Below are 21,303 nucleotides of genomic sequence, written 5' to 3' on the forward strand. Positions count from 1 at the left end.
GTCAAACAGCCCGCGGAGTCTTTGTCGTCCGGGAAATCATTAACCTTGTCAACCTTTCAACGCCACTCGTTTCTCCTCCAAACCGACTTTTATTCTATTATCAACGAACTTTATTGCTCCCCATCCTTTTTTGCTCCATTATCCTTTTTCTCGTACTCTTGAATTCGTTAACAGTCGCACACACGCGCAAAAACATTTAAATTAAATGTCGAGGGTCCTTAAGAACGAAAAATCGTTCGTTTGATACTCCGATCTTTCATTCTCTCCATTTTCTTTTCTCTTTTTTTTATTCCACTGAACAGGTATGATATGTGCCGTCGTAGGAAAGGCGGACGCTGCACTAAGGGAACTGCCGGTATGCTCAATTTCACGTTGCGATAAATGCTTCGATAAACAAGCTCACTTCGACGTTCCTTTTCCTAAAAAACACTTTTTTCCCCCCACATTTTTATTCCATTTACCACCATTTTCCTACTAAACATTTTTGTACATAAATCAGTCATTACTCTTTATTTTATCGACGATTTTTTAACATCGTGTGAATGCTCGTACGCGTAGTTTCAAATCGTGTGTTTGTTTACTCACATTGTAAATACGTAATTATCGAACACCGTATTATCGTACGTCAAAATATCTTGCGTTATTGCATCCTGCGTTGAAATTCAGCCAAAAATTTCCATCCTTCGTAGCGATTCCATAATTTTCGATTTTGTTTTTTTTTTTTCTTTGTCAACGGGACACATTGACGCACGACGTTTTGACGTTAGGGCTGCACCCGTAGAAGGCGAGTAGAAATGGGCGTGCCGAATTTGATTTTGCCTCAAAAGTAGATTTTTCGACGTTTTTATTGTCGTAGCTTTCGTATTTTTGTAAATAATTTTTCTTCGGTTTACCCTAATTGTTGCCTGTATTTTTTTTTTTTTCCAATTTGCCAGATGAATTTCGGCTAAAAATTAACCGAGTTTGGCACCATTAAGGAGGTTGGATCGCGACGTTACAATGTTGCCATGCTAGACAGTGTTAAAAACATGAAAAATTTCAAAATTATAATAATTTAATAAAATTTGGCAAATGTATTCTGTAAAAATATGTATGACAATATAAATTTATTAGATTTTTCTGTTGCATAGCTCTCGAGTAATTGAACACTAAAGTTCACGTGTATAAGCATAGAGCTAACATATTATATTATGTTAACTCTATGATTATTTTGATTTCGTGATCCAACCTCCTTAAAGGGGCCTGCTTCAGAAAGTCAAAAAAATCGATTGTCTTCGGGAACGTTTTTAGGACAGAGGGGAATAACTTGACGTAGCAAACTTTTCGGTATAGTTTCAAAAATATTTCAAGAGTGCAAAAACATTTTTTTAATGTGAGACATACCGGTTTGTATATGTTTAACGCGCAGTCTGATCGCTGCAACGTTGAAGTTGCAGGACGAAAACCTTTTTTTTACTTTCTAAAGCTTTTAATCGTAGTTTGGTATCAAAGAAAGTCGTGACCTGGTCACTCGTGGCGTTGATTCCACACGGGTAGTTAAGGCTGCTAGTAGAAAACGCAGTATGTGGGCAGACGATATTTGGGCGCTGATATGAGCAATTGCTTGAGAGTTAAAAAATGCTTTTTCGGTAGTTCGAGCTTGTGAGACAGTAACAACAATTTGGCATCTTGTATGGGGATGGAAACAATCGACGTATCGAGTGATGAAAGAATTATTTTGGCAAAAGAGGAAAAATGATCTGGAGGAGAAAAATTCGTCGAGGAAATGGAGGCGAATAAAATTCGCGAGCTCAGCCACGAGGAGGAAACTCGTGGAGCAATCAGGATTCGGCGTATTTTTTCTTCTCGTTTATTTCAGCAATTAATTAAAAAAGCATGTTCGAGTGGAACGGCAAGGATTTTGTTGTTGCTGATATTCTCGCTCCTCGAAATTGTCACGTGATCCGCTCGTCGAGGATTTCGTTCTAGGAATCTTTTGGTTCTCGTTGCGCCTTGTGTCTTTTTTTTGGTTTTGTTTTTTAGTCTCTCGACAAGTGTAAAACGAACGATTTTCTGTTGTTGGATTGCAGATTAGATATGTGCAGGAGGCAATACGCGAATGACGTGTGCAATAGAGGAACAGCAGGTACGAAAACAAAACGAAAACGATGCAAAAGAGAGTACAAAAAAATAGAAACACTCTTCACACTCTTTGTTATGCAAAATATTCTCTCACTTCAGTCTTTTCTGCTGATCTTCGTTTCGCACTTGCACTCTTTATTCACCGCAGGACTTATTCGTTTTTCCCACGGTTTTATTTTACCATTTCTCTATTCCATTAATTTGAAAAAACAACAACATTAACTTTCCAAGTCTTGGCAATTTTAGCTGTCATCGATTTTCACCAAATTTTCTCTTCCCTCTGGAAAATCTTTTTCAATCACTCCGAATTTTCTACGTAACTCTTCTCAAATTGGTCGTGAAATTCGAGATAAAGTTAAGCGTGCCAAAAATCATAGAATCTTGAAAATTCAAAAATTGTCAAAAAAAATCGTTACTTCCAAATCGTTTTCGCATTTCGATTTGTATTTTTTTTTTTTTTTCTTATTTTCGCGTTTACAACATCGCAGAGAATCTTGGCTGAGTATCTGACGTACGATCTAATTATTCCGCAAGAAAATCCTGCCTAAAGATTTCCGAATACGAAATTGAAAAATTACGAGATTAAATTAATTTTCTTTCGAAGGTTCTCACTTTACTCTAGCTCACTCAGCACACTGGCTTGAACTATCCACGACCTCTGGCACTGTGGTACCTCCCTCGAAAAAAACAAAAAAAAAATAATCAAAATATTTTTTATAAAACGTGGCAGGACACGAACGTAATCGAAATTCGTCGACGAAAGCTCATTTTTTTTTTCAACGACTCAACGTGATCATGAACATCACGTCAATCACTTAATTTACAGTACTCGAGGCCCTTGGTGGCTTCGAAAAATATTTTCTAACTCGTGTGTTTACATTTTTCTTTTTTTCTCGCTCGCTCTATCTTTCTATCTCGCTCTCTCGCTCTGGATGCTCTTTCGGTAAAAAGAGGAACGCGATCGGTAAGTCGATGTCCCCGATCTCGGCAATATTCTCTTCTCAGGCCTACTGCGAATCGATGAAAGAGTCGCGATTCAGTACGATGGAACATGAATTCTCTCGCTGCGATGCTGTCTTGTCAGCAAGCTAAAATTTCACAGTGAAAAATAAAATATTTGAGAAGTGAAATTAACCCCGAACCGCATGTGGCTCTTAAGGGGGCCTCTAATCTCTGGCTTTGCGTAATTATGGCATTTTTAACTTTAACAACAATTTAACAAGGTCTATCAACATTGGAATCTCTAATAACGTATAATCGCGCAGAACGCTTGAGTTTATTCGATTTTGGCCTGAAAGGCAGAACCGAATTTAATCTACTAATCGTAAAAGTAATAAAAATATTTGTCGTTGTTGCTACATTCAAAGAATCGTCCGAGTATTTTTTTAAACTTCTCCCGTCAAGGCCCTCGAGCGGTCAAGTTTTGTACGAAAAATTGGCGCGAAAGAGTTTGAAGAAACACTCGACACGATTTACCATTTTCGGATTGAACGAAAAGTGGCCATTGAACAGAATACTCTGCACAGGTTTCGCGTACGTCGGTGGCGCCTGCGTCGTCAATAAACGCCTGGAAAAAGTGAATTCGGTCGCCATTATCGAAGACACTGGAGGATTCAGCGGTATCATCGTAGCTGCCCACGAAGTTGGTCATTTGTGAGTACTCCGCATTGGAATTTGGGTAGTGATTTCAGAAATACTTGAAATTTGTAAAAAAAACAGCTCGCAACGAGGCTCACAATTTTCTCGTTATCGCAGGCTGGGTGCCGTCCACGATGGATCCCCTCCGCCCAGTTATCTGGGAGGTCCAGGGGCTGAAAAGTGTCGCTGGGAGGACGGCTACATAATGAGCGACCTCCGTCACACTGAGAAAGGTTTCAAATGGTCCCACTGCAGTGTCTCCTCGTTCCATCACTTCTTGAAGTGAGTTGATCATTTTCTTTCTCGATTATCGGCATGTCTGAATTCATGTTTCATCCTCAATCTACTGTGTTTCTCAGTGGTGACACCGCGACTTGTCTTTACAACGCGCCTCACGAAGACGAAGCATTGCCCAGAGTGCTGCCAGGAAAATTACTCTCTCTGGATGCGCAGTGCCGAAAAGATCGGGGAACTAGCGCGTGTTTCGTAAGTTGAAAGCGGAATTAAAACGCTTGTAAATATGAAGAAAAAAACTTTCAATTCTCTCGTTCATGAAAAGGTCCAATCGGACCTCGACTGTGTCACAGCATTGCAGATACGTGCACAAATCGTGTTTGTTGTTTGAGTTTCGCGCCATTCAGCCTGCCTGTGAATCATCACGTGAAGTTATTCAGAGTCGAGCATTTTCGATACTTCGATAAATTCGAACTAAATTTTCTACCGGAAATCGTTTAAGCTGATATTTTGTGTTCCAACTACAGAGAACACATTCCACTCGAAGTTATCATCAAACAAAGTTCCTTTCTATGGAATAATGCTATTTTTTTGTTACCTCAAACAGAAAGACGACCGTGTCTGCGCCCAGCTTTTCTGCTTCGACGCTGGATCCGGTTATTGTGTGGCTTACAGACCAGCAGCGGAGGGTTCTCCTTGTGGCGATGGGCAGGTGAGCTCGACAAGGAGACTAAAACAGAAAATAAAACAAAAATAAGACTGTTTTAAAAACAAAGGCAAACGCAGTTTTTTACACTTTCTCATCGTTAATCTCATTTCATTTGTGAACCGATTGCAGTATTGTCTCAACGGAAGATGCGTGGCTGAGCATGAGAATATTATTCCCGATTACACTCAAAACATCCCAACTTATGTCCGTCGGGACGGTAATTACAACGGGAATCGAGCGACGTATGGGCAGTACAACCATACAGATTACAGGTAAATTTAAAAAAGCATGTTGCAGCGGATAAAAGCAGATGGGAAATCATCGATAACTGAAATTCAAATCAACAATATAAAATTTCATTGAAAGTAGATTATTGAAAGTATTAACGAGATTCGCGTTGCATGGTATGAATTAATTCCTTGTCATTAACTCGTCGATGAGTGAATATAGCGAACATGTAGAGATTTCCTGTTCCTTAGAGGGTTCGTTTCATCGGTAATTCACACTTGCCCGTTTTCGTTCATGTAAATATAATTATACGTGTAAATGTGTACACTAGTATTTAAAATTATTTATTTAAAATATAAAATAAAATGTTTTGAAAATGATTTTAAAAAATTAAAGAATTTTAAGGCCTCGTATACACTTGCAGCGGGCGAAAAAACATGATTTTCTTCATTTTTTTTCAATAAAAAAAATAAAGGTTTGTTGAAAAACTGTGAACAAGATTCATTAGTCCATATGTTCATGTACTTGTACAATTTTTTTCATCAAAAAATGTCTCAGAATGGCGCAACTCCAGTTGTATTTCAGAAGCACCTTTTTTAAGCATCAGTTCCGCTGGACATAACTAAAAAACTATTAATCAGATCCAGAGCAAATTTATACCAATTATTTATTGTAATAATAGCTTGGGCCTGGACGAAGGATTTGTAAAAATTTTGATTTAAAAAAAATGATGACTGCTTCAACAAAAAATTCATTTTTTGAGGTGCTAAATTTTCGGTTTTTTGTTACAATTTTTTTTCCCCAACAAAATACAAAATCCTTCGTCCAGGTCATAACTATTATTATAATAAATAAGTGGTATAAATTTGGTATGGATCGGATTAATAAATTTTTAGCAACGCGCACCGGGCGGTCAGTTGAAATGCCCATAGGTACGAATCTAATGCTCCGATCTTTATGCAATTTGGTGAGAATATTCTTAAGACATTGTACTTGAATATCTAATTTAAAAAATTTTGTTTTTTCCGCCCGTCACGAGTGTAAAGGCCTTAATATAAGGCCTTAATGCGTTATTATTCAGATAATTGAGATAATTCATATGTAATTTTTTCAGTAATTACTGATTGATTTTTTCTTATTTTTTTTCAATATTTTGTCCTAATTCAGAGCACAAAGCTGCTTCGAAATTTTTGAATATTAGTGTGTACGTATGTAGAGTATGTATTGGTACATGAGAAAATATGGTCCTCGACAGGTCAACTTGGGATACGACAACACAAATCACAACTTATTCAGATCCTCATTCAGATCCTGTGTCCTATAATTACGAGACAACGACTCGTTACAATCCCTACAAATACACGACGAAGGTGACAGTGTATACGACCGATTACAACACGAAAAATCGTTACGATAAGACGAGAAATGATTTCGAACGCTCGTCGTATTACAATAACTATGGAACATCAACGACGCCGAAAAAAACAAAAAATTTTTTTAATTTTTATTACAACAATGCATACACGTCGAAGACCACGAATACTGTCCCAAGAATTCCGTTCAAGTATAAGAGCCCCACGACAACGGCCGTGGCCTCGTCCGCGTCTTCGATCGTCGGAGACCATTTTGGCCTTCGGAGTACCCCGGGTCGTGGTAAGAAACGTTCAAAAAAAAAAAGCAAAAGCCAAAAAACAAAAGCTCTTCAATGACCTTCATTTCTCGTTCTACAGAACACCTTTTTTCTACTTTCGATGTTTTTTTCCACATTAACACGAGAAAATGATCTGATCTCAGCTCGATCGGATTCCTCATCGATCGATCTATTAACGATTTTTCCTACTTCATTTATCGAAAGTGTTTAGCCTCGATTTTGGGCAGGTCTTTGTCTCAATTCAACTGAATTCGTTTCACTCTTCACTCACTTCTTCTCAACGTAATTTTTCTTTAATACACTCAAGAATTCCTTGGTTTTTTATTCCTTCCAATTTTTTGACATGCTCACGAGAATCTCGCCACGGTCAGTCAAATATCGACGACGATAAATTTCCCTCGCTACCACGTTATTCTCACACCGACAAAACTCGATCGACTCGTGGGACTGCGAAAAAAAACATGTTCGATTCCCATCCACTTCTATCACACTCCATCGACTGACCTCTGACAGTGGCGTCCTGTACTAAATCACTGGAAACCCCAAGAACGCCCGCCCCTGGCGGTGGCATCCTGAACTAACTTTACTGTCACTGAAATCCTCTAACTTTTTCGTTGCAATTTTGATACTGTCGAATCAGTTTTTTTTTCACATTTACTATGTCAAATATTCACTCATGTTGACACTCCGCACGTTTCGAAGGTCGCACTGACAACGACGAAAATTAATTTGTTTTACGAAAATAATTCACGCTTTCATTGACACCTGCCACGACACTTCACGACTTTATTAATCGCTTTACTATACACATTTCGAGACACATGTTGACATTTATTGCGGCGACACATTCGGTGCATTCCTCACCAACTTTTTTTTCACTCACCGATTTCTACAGTTTTATTTATTCTGCTTGTGTGCTGCTTCTAATAACTGATGCTCTTTAATGTGTTTTTCTTCCTTTCGACAGGTTAACAGCGTCTCATTTATAATTCACTGAACCAAATGAATATTTTTTGAGACCGAATGTCTTTTTGAATCTTTTTATTTCCATTCTGATCCCGAGCTTTCGGTCTGAACATAATTTTCGTGAAACTTTCGATGTTTACTTTCCGCATGGGCAGTCGGTCCGCGATCTTTTCGCCGATTCCTTCTTTCGAAAAATTCTGAAACTTCTAATGATCGAATCTCTCTACGTTCGAACATCGTGTTCGTTCGCTTCTCAATCATTTTTTCAACATTTTTCTCCTTTTCTTTGAGGACCGCAATGAAAATATGATTTTTCTTTGTCCCTATGATTCCGTCAGGATTAGGGGGCGGCGGTGAGTGCGTCGACGTGGCACCAGACTGCGCGGATCTGATAGACAGGCTGAGAACGTGGCTGTGCCATCTACAAACAGTGAAAAGCCGCTGCTGCGCATCCCTCAAAGCGGTTTGCGCGAGCTAAAGCAAATCATTTGGCAAAAAATAAAGAAAAAACAAACTTGAGCAAGAAAGAAGAATCGATGGGAAGGAACGAAAGTTCACTTTTCTCGTACCAAACGCGTGAGGTTCACGAATTTGGATACTGTTTTCTGAGTGTTGTTAGTGAGTTGTGAATTGTCGTGAAATTAGTCGGAGCTGCTGCTACTGCTGCTGCTCTGCCACTGCAAGGGGAACGAACCAACAGGAGAAAATCAATAAATAAATACATTTTGTTGAAATTATTTATTTATTCATTTGCGATATTAACTATGGGAGAAGCTCGAGGCTTGAAAATAAGGAAAAAATTACGTTTAACGAAGCTCCGAGAGTTTGGGCGCACACTGGACTCATTATTAATGTTGAACGTTTGGAGGGTGCCCTGAAAATTAGGGAAAAAAAATAATAAGAAACATCTTTCTGCGAAGGAATTGAACCGATTGAATTCTCCTCGTTACCGTATAAATATGCATAATATTACGTAGAGCAGCGATGTTGTATTTTTTCTTCATGTTTTTTCTGTTTTTCTTTTTCTTCGTACGCGACTCGTTCACTAAATAAAAATTGGGAGATTAACTTTCGAAAAAAATGTCTCAAATGCCAGGCGGTAACGCTGAATGGAAGAGAACAAATACGAGTAAGTAACGAGAAGCTCAATACTTGAAAACGAACGATTGTAACACAATGGGAATATTCAGCGTGAATCCGCGACGTCGAAATAAAAGGCTTTTCAGTGATTTTCGTCATGCGATTATTCCTTCTTTTCGTGTTTTTATTATTTTATTTTATTTTTTTTTTCGTGTTATCGCGTGTTACTTTTACTCGATATATTTATTCGATGGAGCGACATAGCTCCAATGCGTGCTATTTTTTTTTTTTTTTGTGAAAAACGAAGAAACAAATACGAAAATAGAGGAAGCGAGACGTGGAGCTTGAGCTAAATAAGGAGACGGAGGTTTTGCGTTGTAAGAATAAATTTTAGTTATTAATCATTTTGGTGCCCTTTTATTTCCCTGATTTCCTCCATTCCAGGAAAAACGAACGGCGGAAACGAAGCCAATTTTTTCTTTATTCCGACATTCTTGCGGTGGGTCAAAAAACGATTAAATCGTGCGCGAATCTTTCGATTCTCGTGAACGAAAAGTATCGTCCACAGTAGAACCTCATTCGATGGAGAGTCCATGAAAAAAATTCAATGAAACAGAAAAATTTCGAAATATTGGGAAAAATCGTTGAAAAATAAAACGACGACCGCGTCAACTGGCAAGTGGCTCGCGTCGTTCCATTCGAATGCAACTTCCAATCGAAAGAACAGCAACGAATTTGACAGGGAGCATTTCACCTAAGGAACATTGTTTCAAAAATTCTTATTTGTTCTCAAACACCATCAAAGGTTATGCAGCCAGCGAAAAATGCGAAAAGAAATATATTATGTGCGCAAGTGCGTTAATCGATCGGAATATCGGCGGCGTACGAAACAAATATGCGAGGCCGGAGACGTCAAGTACGATTAATAAAGAGATCGTGATTCCAGGGAACAAGAACAAACGTCAATTGTGAGTTGGTGATCGCGGCTGGCTGATCGACTCGAACTCGATCGCACAAACGTTTCATTACTTTTTGTTGTTTCCTCTTTTTCGTGATCTTGGAAAATCGATATGCTGACCTGGTTGGCCATGGTTTTTGGTGTCGCGCGCTTCGTCGATTGCGTACCGGTAACGAAAGGAGAATTTTTCCGTTTTCATTTTTGCTCTGTCGATTCTTTTCGGTACTCGGGACAAAATCAAATGAATCAAGTTTCGGGGATTTTCAGATTCACAAGCACATGACCAGGGACGAAATCAGCGCCACTTTTCAAAATGGCCACGGCCCAGGTACGTGATTGACGAATTGGGTAATCGAACGTCTGTAAAATCGGGACGAATTCCGGGAGATTCGATTTTGGCAACTCGGGGAAAAAACTTTTCAGGAAAAACCATTTTCTCAAAGATTTTTTCATTTTTTCTCTTTCAAGTCCCCGATTACGAGGTAGTTTCGGTTTATCACACTCCGCACAAACACGCTCCGAGAGATAATTCGATAATCGCGGTCAGGGTGAACGCTTTCGAGAGAGAAATGAGCCTCTACTTGGAACCAAACGATGGAGTCTTGGCCCATTTTTCAACACCTGTGTGGACCGTCGCGATCGATGAAAATAATCCGGGAAGCGTCGAGTATACGCGTTTACCAGACGTAAGAAAATCACTCGTAGCTCGACCACGGGAAAATTTTTAATCGGAAACAAAAAATTCAATTTTTTCACATTTTTACAAAGCCCTTCGCTAACATTGGCCGCGCTTACCACGACGCGAGGAACGGCTCGGCGGTCGTGGCGTACGAAGGAATTGACGGCGAAACGCTGATCGTAAGTATCGGAATCACAAAAAAAACGATTTAAAAAGAAGTTTTTTTGTCAAAAATTCAAAATTCTTGGCAGTTTGCCGGAAATGATTAAAAGAGAAAAATGTTTATTACGATGCACGAAATCGAATTGGAAATTCGATTTCAGCTCGGTCACTTGAATTCCGACCTAATCATCCGTCCACTGCCGCACCGACTCCACAAAATCATTTCAAAAGAAACGAAAAGTGATGTCCATCCCCCGAATTCGTTCGGCGTTGATGGACATTTTCGCCGCACTCATCGTCACGTCGTTTTCAAAAAATCTGAGCATGATCAAGACTCAGCGATTAGTAAGTGCGTTACGATTCAACCGACGACAATTCAGAGCCGAATATCAATTTTGCTGATTCGTTTGAATCCCGTTTTTGTCAAAATCGACCAAATCCAATTTTCTATTCACGAGATTCGCAGTTCAAATGCTATTTTTGAAAGGAAACGTGGATTTGCGATCACGATATTGAGCAGAAAAAAATCGTTTTTCAGAAATAGTAAAACACGATAAGCACGAGGCTCGATTCGCGAAGAAACGCTCAAAACGAAGTTTACCGGAAGTGATTTACCCGGAAATCTTGGTAGTCGTTGATTTCACTCTGTTCGCGTGAGTCGAATTCGTTTCAGTTTTCAAAAATTCTGATAAAAGCGCTGAGACGAAATTATCAGGAAAACACGATTTTTTTCCAGTGTTCTGAATCAAAGCCTCGAAGAAACGACGCGATACGTTCTCGCGTTATGGAACGCGGTGGATTTGAGGTACAGGCTGCTCGCGGAGCCGGCGATTCGGTTGAACATTGCGGGAATAATTATTTCGCTGGTAAACAAAGTTTTTTTTATTTACCGACGCATTTGTTGGATTTTCGCTTTCGACTCGATTCACCATCAAAACACTTTGCTCGTTGTCCTCATTCCCGTTGTTAGGAAAGCGGTGGCACGGCGTATTTGGACGACCATCGAAGAGGCACCACCGAATTGGACGCGGACCTCGCGCTGACTGCAATGAGTCATTACTTTTACAACGAATCGTCGAGGTTCAACTTTTCAACGTACGACATGGCGATAGCCTTAACACAGTAAGAAATTTTCACCTTTCGAGCAACTATTTGTCGCGAAATTAGTCCAAGCTCTTATAGGCTTTAGGCCGCGGCTCCATTCACAAGAAACGCTTAGGCCCGAAGCCACCTAGCGGACGGCGCGCGAACTACATCGCGCTTAGGAAACTCGCGAGCCTGAACAAAAGTTTTTACTGCAACGTTAATTAATCTTGCTGGGACTCTTACGAAATCGTGGATTTCGTAAGAAATTTTGAGTTTTAATATGTGAACGATAATTGAGCTAAATTTTTGCAGACTGGACATGTGCAACGTGATTTTTAACGACGTTTGCGATACTTCGACTCTCGGTGAGTTCTAGAAAATACTAAATCCCGGTCAGTTCCTTTTTTTTCGTTGACTCGAGTCAATAAACTGATACTAGAAATTTGAAGGTTACGCGTACGAATATGGCGCCTGCAACAGAAGCCACGTGGACGCGAACACCGAAGCCGTTGGGATAGTAGAGGACAACGGAGGCTTCAAAGGCATCGTCGCTGCTGCTCACGAAATCGCACATTTGTTGGTCTAATTAAATGATTTTTCTTTATTATTTTCTCCGTGCTGACGAAATCGCTCAAGCCTCCTTCGATTTTTGAAATTTACGTTAGAATGGGCGTGTCGCACGATGGATTCGAGGAAGCTGAGAGTTGCCCAGGCTTTGGGGGATTCATCATGTCGAGCTTCCTGCACGCTGGCGAAAACAGCTTCGTGTGGTCCGAATGTAGCTTGAGAAATCTCCACGCGTTCCTGAGGCTCGTATCTCCAGCTTTCGATACTGAATTTTGAAATACTGCGTTTTATGTCAACCGCTCGAGGCGCTGCAACTTTTTTACAATAATATGAATTTGCTCGTGTTTCTATTCAGCTCCGATGAAGCAACTTGTCTCTTGAACGAACCCCCGTCCAGCCTCGCCTTGCCACGACTTTTGCCCGGCAAACTTCTCACTCTGGACCAACAATGTGAACAAATGAGTGGAACGAGAGCGTGTCGTGTGAGTAGATTTCGAATGGTTCTTTGTTCCAATATTGTTTTGAAAGGCTCGTCAGATTTTCGCAAAAAATCCATTTAAAAATCTCATTTCGGTGGATCTTCCGGTCTGAGGGAGTTCCCAACTTTCCTGAAACTCTTTTGACATCGATGTTTGTCTTTTTTATGCTTTCATGTCGATGACTAGCACGACGAAAGCGTTTGCACGAGGCTGGAATGTTACATACCAGGCCGAGGTGAATTGTGCCACGCGAAAACTGCGGCTGCTGAAGGTTCTTACTGCGGATTCAATCACGTAAGATTCTCCTGTCAAACAGTTTTCGTCGAAAATTCATTCTTTTGGCGATGTTCTACAGACGACGTTCGTCACCTTTCAGCACTGCATTAACGGCCATTGCGTGTTGGAAAACTCAACTTTTGTCCCGTATTCGTCGAGCACGACGATTCTGCCGCCGAGTTTTTCGAACGGGGATTATTTCCAAAGACCCAGACCCAACTTTCTGGACGAGTAAGAGAGAACGGATTCGAAGAAAATGGGCTTTCGGTGGTTGCAAGAGTTTCAAACTTTGAAGAGTGCGTAAAAACATGTGTGGAAGAACAAAACTCAATGAATTTCAATAAATAAATTGTGGAGTTTTATTCAAACTGTTTTCTCATTCAACATGCAAGAGAAAATGACTCATTACCGAGCATTATGCGTTGCAGTCGCGATGCATTATTGATGTGCGAGCCATTTTTCATCTTCCACACGAGAATCGTGACGATGACGAATCCTGACAAATCGCCAACGTCACGAAGCTTTGTGTACCGTCGACTTGATTCGCAGAGAATTTATGGGAGAATGGAAATAATTTCATTCCCGATGCACGATTTTTTCTTGTCTTTGTAATGTTCCTTGTAAATGGAATAAAAGTTTTGATGGATTGGTCAATTGCTGCGTACACTCTGTGCCACGAGCTCCAGTCGATGGAACTTCGAGCCGAAATTCGAGACTGAAATAACAAAATTAAAAAACGATGAATTTCGAGGGTCAACGAGGACGCGCAATTTTTCCAAATTTCTTCTTTTACAAACACCCGAGCGCTAGTAAATCATCGATTAATTCTCCCAATCATTCCGTTTGTTCGTACATTTCGGGGGTGAATGGAGGGAGAAGAAAAAAAACAGCGAATGATGAGTCCTCCGCGAATGATTAACGATCATCAACGAATTCGAAGACCCATCAATCGTCGACTTGGGGGATACTTATAGGGGCCGAAGCGATGGAAAATTCGTTTATTCCAAGATGAGTCGTTGGCAAATAGTCGTGTGCTTCTGTCTCGTTTCCGCGGGCCATGAAAGTCTGCAGGTAAAAGTTCCAGTCGCCGAATGATAATGGAAGAAATGACTGCGAAAATTTATAATTCTGTTGATCATCATTTTAGATTCACGAGCACATGACCGATGAAGAGGTTCGATCCGTTTTTCACACCGACCGGAATTCAAGTAATTAAGAGTCTAAGGATTACAAGTCGGTGGGATTGCCCTTGATCACTATTTTCATAATTATTTTTTCGAAGTTCCGGACTACGAAGTCGTGCCAGTTTCTCACTCGGTTCCTGGCGAGGATGGGAATAAAAATTTGAAAGTTTTTTTCAAAGCCTTCGGCGACGACGTCATCCTCAATCTTGATCCAGCCGGAGATTTTCTGTTTTCTGAAAATACGCCGATTTACACCGTTGCCTCAAATTCTTCGTATCCGAATGGGCTGAAGTATGAATTGGTAGCCGGCACTGTGAGTACTTTTCCGAGTGTTTCATTTCTGAAGATTCGTAAGCGTTCACGCCTCTTTCGCTTTTTCAGGACTTGAATAAGCGGCCCACTATTTACGAGGATGCCGAAAAAAAGGCGTCGCTCGCATCCTACGAAGGGGAGGACGGAAGAATTCATTTTGTAAGTATTTCAAAAAATCGACGTCAACGAAAAAGCTTTTCTGAACATGCCATCCGAGCAGAGCTCAATTCCCATCAAATTTTCTCATTTTTCGTACTTACTTAGAACGATGGTTTTGCGTGTTTTTAGAATGGGCCCTACGGAGAAAAATTCATAATTCGATCGATTCCGAACAGAGTTTTAAAGATCGTCAACCAGAATGTAACCGACGAGTACTCGAAACATCCACAACGAATTCATGGGCATGGAGACTACATAAAACTAGCCAACGATCACGTAATCGTGAAGTTTCCTTTGGAAGAATTAACTGGTCGATCGTACGGTAACGCTGACGAAAATCTCTCGAAACAACTTTCGGAAATGAAAGACGAAAATCCGGGTCCCCGAGCTCCGCCGGAAATAATTTATCCCGAAATTTTAGTCATCATCGACTACGAATCTTACAAGTGAGATTTCGAATCAAGAGAATTATCGGTCTCACTATTTTTACATCCAAAATATCGAATCGAACGCGGAGTGAAGAAATTTCTTCGAGAACATTCGCCTGTTTCCAGATCCCACGGATCCAACATTTGGGACTCCGTTCTTTATTATGCAGCCTTTTTCAACGGTGTAGATCTCAAATACAGAATACTGGAGCAACCGAAAGTCCGACTGAACATCGCAGGAATGGTCATTTCCATGGTGAGCTTATTTTGAATTTGTGTTTTTGTTCTATTGACACGAACGAGCTGTTTCCAACCAGAAACTACGAATAAGTGAATTCTTCACCATTTGCATGAGCCTGCAAGAAATGTTTCGTCGCAATTAGAAAAATAACTTGAATCTTTTCACCAAAAAGTAGTTGTCAAGATTCGTGTTGTTCGACCCACTGTTTTCCAGGACCACGAAGCAACTCCTTATTTGAACAAAAAACGTATAAAAGAAGATTTGGTGGAAGCTGCTGCTCTGGACGAGTTGAGTTTGTATCTCTACCAAGAAGCTCGATTTCCTAGGAATTCTTACGACGCTGTGGTCACGATAACTCAGTAAGTCGAGTGAGAAAATCAGAGTTCTGATCGCAGCGTTCAACGGCTTTTCCTCTTTGTTTTCACAGTTCACAGTTGTGCCAGTGCACGAAGAACCAAATATCCGATTGTCCAGCAGTCAGAGGTGAGGATTTTTCGTAAGCGACAGAACACTTTTTCAGCTAAGAGCTCGATCCCACTGAAACATTGTTCATTAATAGGCATCAGTAAATATGGAACTGCTTGCTATTGGGACGACAAGACGAAGAGAATGGAGTCAGTGGCTTTGGTACACGATACCGGTTTCAGTGGAATTCCAACAGCTGCTCACGAGTTAGCTCACGTGTGAGTCAAAGAAGATCGCGAAAATCGGGATCGAAACTTTTTCGACTCGCGCAATTCTCTCGGTACTCGGTACGAAGTTTGAAGAAAAACTGCTTCCAATCTCGAGACGTTTTCTTTCAGTTTGGGAGTCCCTCACGACGGCTCAGCCTCGCTCTCGTACGTGGGAGGGCCTGGAGCGAAGGATTGCAAATGGGAAGACGGCTACCTCATGAGCAGTTTCCGTCACGACCAACGCGCCCTCACCTGGTCAATATGCAGTCAGGAGTGTTTTAGATACTTTCTGAAGTAAAATAACAAATTCATTGATTAACGCACGAAAAGAACAAAACGTTCGAAGTTTCAAATATTTTCGCTTCCAACCTTTTCCGGATTCAGCAAACCCCAAGCGAGCTGTCTCTACAACCAACCGGCAGAACCGAAAGAGACTTTGCCGAGAATATTACCGGGAAAATTGTTGTCGGTCGACGAACAATGCTTCCGAGCGATTGGAGGAGAATCTTGCTGGGTAAGATCGGTGGTCCTGGAGTGAGAAAAATCGATAATAATATTAACTTTTCCATCATTTCTCTTTCACTGCTCGTTCATTCCTGTTTTTTGCAGCACAATGAAAATGTCTGTACTCTACTCTGGTGCAGAGTGCCCAACACCGACAGCGACTGCATTGCCAGCACCCCAGCAGCCGAGGGCTCGGAATGTGGAACCGACAAGGTACGAATCTCGATTCCACTTTCTTCAATCATTTTTCCCTTAATCAAGAATCAATCGCCCTAGTATTGAATTATTCCAGATATGCATACGTGGCCAATGCGTGAATGCTTCGCTCGATCACTGGGAACCGTGATCCAACAAAATTCTTGATGAAATGTCAAAAAAAAAAAAACGTTTGGTCAATTAGAAGAGCGACCATTCGAAATCAATGATTGTAGCAAAAGTTTGATAGTTTTACTGAATTACTGTGAAATAATCTTCGAAAAGATTCATCATTTTTAATCGAGTTTCTACAGTTATGCAAATTACAATACTTATTTAGTCGCAATCGAACAAGTAATGTGGATCGGATACTCTGGAATTTCGGTACCGAAGAACGAAATTACCGTGAATGTAATTGATAAGAAAAATATTAATTGTAACCGAAAAATCAGTCGATCGAAATAAATTTATGAACAAGAGTGATCCTCAGACTGTTTTTACTCTGATTTTCACGTCGAATATTTGTCACTGTGATCGAAGGAGATGAAGATTTAATTGCAAATCAAATGTTCGATAAATTGGACAGTTTTGCCCAATTTAAATCCATCAGATGACGTTACGAGTCCGCGAGAACATTTTTCCCGAAAAGGGAGACGATTGAAAATTGACTGAGACGAAAAAGAAAAAATTTAACATTTTTCGTCAACTTTTCGTTTGATTTTAGTATTACGAATAATGTTTTAACGATTAAGGTTATTGGACGATTTTAATCTCGATGCCGATCTCCTCCTGAAGAGCTTTTTTACTTCCGGGATAGCCTTCGAGGATGCAGTCGATAATATCGGTGCACAAGCGTTTTCTTTTGCCGTATTCGCGCGAATATTCTTTCATCTTGTCCTCAGCTTTTTTCTTATCGGTTCCGAGGTCTTGAGATCCAGTCGTTTCCATGAGGGCGTCTAACTTATCAGTGAGTTCTTTGACCCGCTTTTTCAGTTCGTCTCGTATTTTGAGAGCTTCTTCGAGGCAAGGATGTTGGCGCAAAAGCGCCAATTTCGACTCGTATTCGCGGATAGATTTGTCAACCTCCGTACGCTTCATTTCTACCTCGTTCGCGTGGCATTGAAGCTCACGATTTATCCGCAACAACTCGTCGGTGTCCTGCGACGGGTCTTGCACCAGGCAATAAATCTTTTGCTTTCCATAGGCCTTGAAAAAAAAAAAAACAAAACAATTTTTTTTATTCAAATTAATCGGCGTTTGGGTTCGAAATTTGTTCCAATGACTGGAAAATGTTTCTTCGTTCTCATTTCAAAGGAATAAAAATGTCTGAGTCTCAATTGAAGTAGCAAAAAAAAAAATCGAATTTTCTTCCCATAAAATTAAGGGCTCGAAACCATAAGATTGGAAAATTTTTTCGTCGCGCGATCGTTGATGGGGTGCATATTACTTCAGTCATCAATAGCCCAGAAATTACAAACCTTTTCGAAAACTTTGTTTTTGGCGACCAATTTGTCCAGAGCTTTTTGTACGACTGGCTTCGGGTGCTGGTTGTTGAGATTGGTCACAATGTCATTAGCGCTGAATGGTCGATTCTGACACTGCATGTATTCGTATACAGCTTCGGTTGCCATCGTTTTTTTTTTACTGGGCGATTCCTTAAAAGAAAGAAAATGAAGATTAGTTTGACGCTCAAAAAGCAATTATACGAAAAAAAGATACACCCATCGGTAAAGAAAATATACCGACCGAGGAGTCTAACCGTCGGTCGGTATGTACAAATATTTTATTTACCGACTGAGTATTTTGACAACGAATTTGAATATTTTTTAAAATTCTTCTCAACGAGTTCTCAGGATTGAGACTCAGCTGCCAGTACCACGTCTTTGAGTAGAAGAATATTGAAGATTGATTTTGATAAAGCAATTTTTAAATGCTGAAGAAAAAAAAAGTTCGATAACGAAGAAGAGGAGCGATAAAATTGAGGAAAGTCAGTTCTTTTGCCGCTCGATAGAAATGCGGCCGAATTCCCTCTCCCTTTTCCAAAATTATCGCAATTTCTACTGTGGAATGCCCGGAAACGGTGCAGCTACGTGTTTATTTTCGTACACGTTAAGCTAGTCCGTCAAAGATGGCGGCGCGGAGGGACCCCCGTCCGTCGAGTGGAGGGTCAAAAAATAGCGAAAGAACGTTAAGAAACTGGATAAAAACGCGTGCTAAGTGGGATTATTTGATGGGAATATTGAAAGATCCACGGAGATTAGCAACGTTGGGCTGCATCTTTGTGATTTTAGAGGCGATATTGAACGTAATAGTAATCGAGAAAGTGAGGTACACTGAGATCGACTGGACGGCTTACATGCAAGAAGTAGAGGGATTTTTAAATGGTACAACTGATTATGGAAAATTGCGTGGTGACACGGGTCCTCTGGTTTATCCAGCCGGTTTCGTCTACTTTTTCGCGCTTTTGTATTACGCGACCTCTGCTGGCGCAAATGTAAAACTCGGACAATATATTTTTGCGCTACTTTACATTGCCGCGCTGTGTCTCGTATTACGAATTTATTCGCGTACCAAAACAGTCCCCCCTTATGTGCTCATCCTTATATTCTGTACTTCTTACAGAATTCACTCAATTTTCGTTTTAAGACTGTTCAACGATCCCATTGCAATGATCTTTGTATTCGCTGCGATAAATGCATTTTTGGATGAAAAATGGTCCCTTGGAAGTGTACTTTACAGCCTAGGAGTTTCCATCAAAATGAACGTCCTGCTTTTCGCTCCTGGACTTCTCATCGCTTATCTCGCTAACTTGGGCCTTGCTGGGACCCTCTTTCAACTTTCTATTTGCGCAGGCATTCAACTGATCTTGGGATTCCCTTTCATAGCCACCAACCCTGTTTCTTATTTGCGGGGTGCTTTTGACTTTGGCAGAGTATTCCAACACAAATGGACCGTCAATTGGAGGTTTTTGCCCGAAGAAACGTTCGTCAGTCCACATTTTCATCTTGCTCTACTTTTTTTGCATCTCGCTACTCTCGCCTACTTCATTCCCAGCTGGATCACATACATGAAGTCCTATGCTCGATTAAAACACATTGAGAAAACTATCAAACCTCAACTCAAAGGTGACGAGACCGTCGACATGTCTGTCAACTCCAGACTCTTCGTTCTTCCACTCTTCGCAGCCAATTTCATTGGAGTTGCTTTTGCAAGGTCTCTCCATTATCAATTCTACGTTTGGTACTATCACACCTTGCCCTACATCGCCTGGCACTCGCGCTACAGCGATACCACACGCATCGTCATTCTTGGCATCATCGAACTCTGCTGGAACACTTATCCCAGCACAATCTACTCCAGCGCTGCTCTACATCTTTGCCACTTAGCTCTACTTTATGGTCTTCATACCAGTCGTGTCACTGCTATCAAAGCCGAATAACCATCAATTCTATTCTGCATTTATTTGCCAAAATGAAACTATTTTTCAAATGTTCCATAAGAACAAAATGACTGGATTCCGATTTTCTCTTCTTAAAAAAAGACAACTGTTTGGTTTGTATTGTTGAAACTTTGAAGAAAACATTTAGCCTTTGTCAGGGTGCAGTAATTCTTGAATCCCTGGAATAAAATCTTTGAAAGATAATATTTTTGTAATTGAAAAACATAATTGTGTGGAAGGAAATTGTTGAGTGTGAATAGAAATAAAAAATTGTAAAATTTTGAACTGGAACTGCAAGATTTTCGAGTGTGTGGGAAAAAAAACGATTGTTCGAGGTTATCGGATGCTTTGGGATGTTATACGACGAATTGTTAATTTGTTAAGGATTTGTGGATGTGTGCGTTCGACAATTACGAAGTTAAAACTAATTTACGGAAGTTATAACTTCGATGCGTGCTTCCGTGTGCAATGCTTTGTAAAGCAACATTGAAATATAAAGCTGAAAATGACTTTAGTAGATTTTTCTATGCGTGCACTGAAATTCCCTGCGGAAATTGAAGTTTTGAATTCTTTTTTAATTTACTGTCCGTGCGCCTTAAAAAATAGATTTTTACAAGCTGAAAAAACTAAAAACGACAATTTAAGGTTAAATGGAGATAAAACGATTTCAACAAAAACCGTGCTTAAAATGACAACATAATCCATTGTATAAAGTATTACACCGAAGAAAAAAATGTCGTGAATATTTTGACTTACCCATTTAAAGTTTGGACTTCTGACCAGATAAATCCTAATTTAGCGTTTCGTTTCAAAAAAGTACATTCCCGCAAATTCAATTTAAAACATAAATTGAAATTGGAAGTTTTCGCGTCAACACAAAAATTGAACTGCCATTTCACTCACGAGAACTACGCATCATATTTTTATAGCACTTTTTCAATAATTGCACTTGTCAATACACACAAAAACGTTTCTTTAGAACCAAGAGACATTGAGTTTTTTGTTTTCGTTGAAACATAAGAAAAAAACACGTGGAATCTAGATAAACACAATCTGCTGCTACGATTTGCGCGGGAATCGTAAACAAACAGATCATACTGGGTACTGGATCATACACGTTTCAACGTGCATGCTATATTTGCGTTTTGCTCTGCGCACAGTGGCACATGCAGTCACGGCACAGTACGCACTCAGTACTATAACGGAATTAACCAACCGGAAGCGTTCATTTTTCATCAATATTTGAATCTCGATGAATTTATATACTCATTGTAAATTTCCAAATACAATGTATGGAAGCGTTTAAAAAAATATTGGAAAATTAAAAAATTAT

The 21,303-nt window shown here is 40.1% G+C and overlaps 5 protein-coding genes and 1 long non-coding RNA gene across 11 annotated transcripts in view; 4 read left to right on the forward strand and 2 right to left on the reverse strand.

Annotated features, from left to right (window-relative positions):
- Positions 1–9,031, forward strand: part of sona (sol narae) — a 52,776-nt gene extending 43,745 nt beyond the window's left edge. For 3 of the 5 annotated variants that reach the window (XM_043422217.1, XM_043422219.1, XM_043422218.1), the window contains exons 11-18: positions 2,070–2,125; positions 3,648–3,774; positions 3,877–4,041; positions 4,119–4,245; positions 4,601–4,705; positions 4,832–4,974; positions 6,186–6,583; positions 7,886–9,031. In XM_043422217.1, coding sequence (XP_043278152.1) covers positions 2,070–2,125; positions 3,648–3,774; positions 3,877–4,041; positions 4,119–4,245; positions 4,601–4,705; positions 4,832–4,974; positions 6,186–6,583; positions 7,886–8,025 — 1,261 coding nt within the window. In that variant the 3' untranslated portion in view covers positions 8,026–9,031. Of the gene's footprint in view, positions 1–302; positions 356–2,069; positions 2,126–3,647; positions 3,775–3,876; positions 4,042–4,118; positions 4,246–4,600; positions 4,706–4,831; positions 4,975–6,185; positions 6,584–7,885 lie in introns of all 5 variants that reach the window. The other 2 variants (XM_043422220.1, XM_043422221.1) reach the window with 2 other exon arrangements.
- LOC122412581 (uncharacterized) lies at positions 2,548–11,535 on the reverse strand. Of its 2 annotated transcripts, none has more exons than XR_006261393.1 (3): positions 11,317–11,535; positions 4,592–4,723; positions 2,548–4,405 (listed from the first exon to the last, which is right to left on the reverse strand). It is a non-coding gene; the product is annotated as an uncharacterized lncRNA (long non-coding RNA). The 2 variants fall into 2 exon arrangements; XR_006261394.1 differs by lacking the exon at positions 11,317–11,535 and adding an exon at positions 6,853–7,015.
- On the forward strand, positions 9,625–13,196 carry LOC122412574 (A disintegrin and metalloproteinase with thrombospondin motifs 1-like). The gene is made up of 14 exons (XM_043422224.1): positions 9,625–9,754; positions 9,853–9,913; positions 10,054–10,271; positions 10,354–10,443; positions 10,588–10,771; positions 10,965–11,079; positions 11,163–11,292; positions 11,397–11,548; positions 11,825–11,877; positions 11,962–12,088; positions 12,178–12,321; positions 12,435–12,561; positions 12,745–12,852; positions 12,935–13,196. Exons 1-14 carry the CDS (start codon positions 9,698–9,700, stop codon positions 13,067–13,069), a joined length of 1,701 nt encoding a protein of 566 aa, XP_043278159.1. The 5' UTR covers positions 9,625–9,697; the 3' UTR covers positions 13,070–13,196.
- A 334-nt stretch (positions 13,197–13,530) lies between these two features.
- On the forward strand, positions 13,531–17,014 carry LOC122412575 (venom metalloproteinase 2-like). Its single transcript, XM_043422226.1, has 13 exons — positions 13,531–13,905; positions 13,982–14,042; positions 14,117–14,331; positions 14,400–14,489; positions 14,619–14,935; positions 15,044–15,173; positions 15,372–15,517; positions 15,586–15,641; positions 15,718–15,841; positions 15,962–16,126; positions 16,217–16,346; positions 16,442–16,549; positions 16,629–17,014. Exons 1-13 carry the CDS (start codon positions 13,843–13,845, stop codon positions 16,680–16,682), a joined length of 1,659 nt encoding a protein of 552 aa, XP_043278161.1. The 5' UTR covers positions 13,531–13,842; the 3' UTR covers positions 16,683–17,014.
- LOC122412580 (homologous-pairing protein 2 homolog) lies at positions 16,808–21,122 on the reverse strand. Its single transcript, XM_043422233.1, has 3 exons — positions 20,727–21,122; positions 18,010–18,186; positions 16,808–17,737 (listed from the first exon to the last, which is right to left on the reverse strand). The coding sequence occupies exons 2-3, from the start codon at positions 18,160–18,162 to the stop codon at positions 17,285–17,287; spliced, it is 606 nt and encodes a 201-aa protein (XP_043278168.1). The 5' UTR covers positions 18,163–18,186; positions 20,727–21,122; the 3' UTR covers positions 16,808–17,284.
- On the forward strand, positions 18,620–20,479 carry Alg3 (Alg3, alpha-1,3- mannosyltransferase). The gene has a single exon (XM_043422227.1). The coding sequence runs from the start codon at positions 18,660–18,662 to the stop codon at positions 19,968–19,970; it is 1,311 nt and encodes a 436-aa protein (XP_043278162.1). The 5' UTR covers positions 18,620–18,659; the 3' UTR covers positions 19,971–20,479.
- Positions 21,123–21,303: the final 181 nt, after the last annotated feature.

This window comes from Venturia canescens, chromosome 6 (genome assembly GCF_019457755.1).
Source record: "Venturia canescens isolate UGA chromosome 6, ASM1945775v1, whole genome shotgun sequence".
Taxonomy (NCBI): Eukaryota; Metazoa; Arthropoda; class Insecta; order Hymenoptera; family Ichneumonidae; genus Venturia; species Venturia canescens.

What these genes read in the sequence shown, in the direction of transcription:
- LOC122412575 (XM_043422226.1), top strand. Translation starts at nt 13,843, where the DNA reads ATGAGTCGTTGGCAAATAGTCGTGTGCTTCTGTCTCGTTTCCGCGGGC. An exon ending in ATCGACTACGAATCTTACAA is followed by an intron (nt 14,936 to 15,043) that starts GTGAGATTTCGA and finishes GCCTGTTTCCAG; the next exon opens with ATCCCACGGATCCAACATTT. An exon ending in TTGGAGGAGAATCTTGCTGG is followed by an intron (nt 16,347 to 16,441) that starts GTAAGATCGGTG and finishes TGTTTTTTGCAG; the next exon opens with CACAATGAAAATGTCTGTAC.
- LOC122412574 (XM_043422224.1), top strand. Translation starts at nt 9,698, where the DNA reads ATGCTGACCTGGTTGGCCATGGTTTTTGGTGTCGCGCGCTTCGTCGAT. An exon ending in TTGCGATACTTCGACTCTCG is followed by an intron (nt 11,878 to 11,961) that starts GTGAGTTCTAGA and finishes AGAAATTTGAAG; the next exon opens with GTTACGCGTACGAATATGGC. An exon ending in GCTCACGAAATCGCACATTT is followed by an intron (nt 12,089 to 12,177) that starts GTTGGTCTAATT and finishes AATTTACGTTAG; the next exon opens with AATGGGCGTGTCGCACGATG.
- Alg3 (XM_043422227.1), top strand. Translation starts at nt 18,660, where the DNA reads ATGGCGGCGCGGAGGGACCCCCGTCCGTCGAGTGGAGGGTCAAAAAAT.
- LOC122412580 (XM_043422233.1), bottom strand. Translation starts at nt 18,162, where the DNA reads ATGGCAACCGAAGCTGTATACGAATACATGCAGTGTCAGAATCGACCA. An exon ending in AAAACAAAGTTTTCGAAAAG is followed by an intron (nt 17,738 to 18,009) that starts GTTTGTAATTTC and finishes TTTTTTTTCAAG; the next exon opens with GCCTATGGAAAGCAAAAGAT.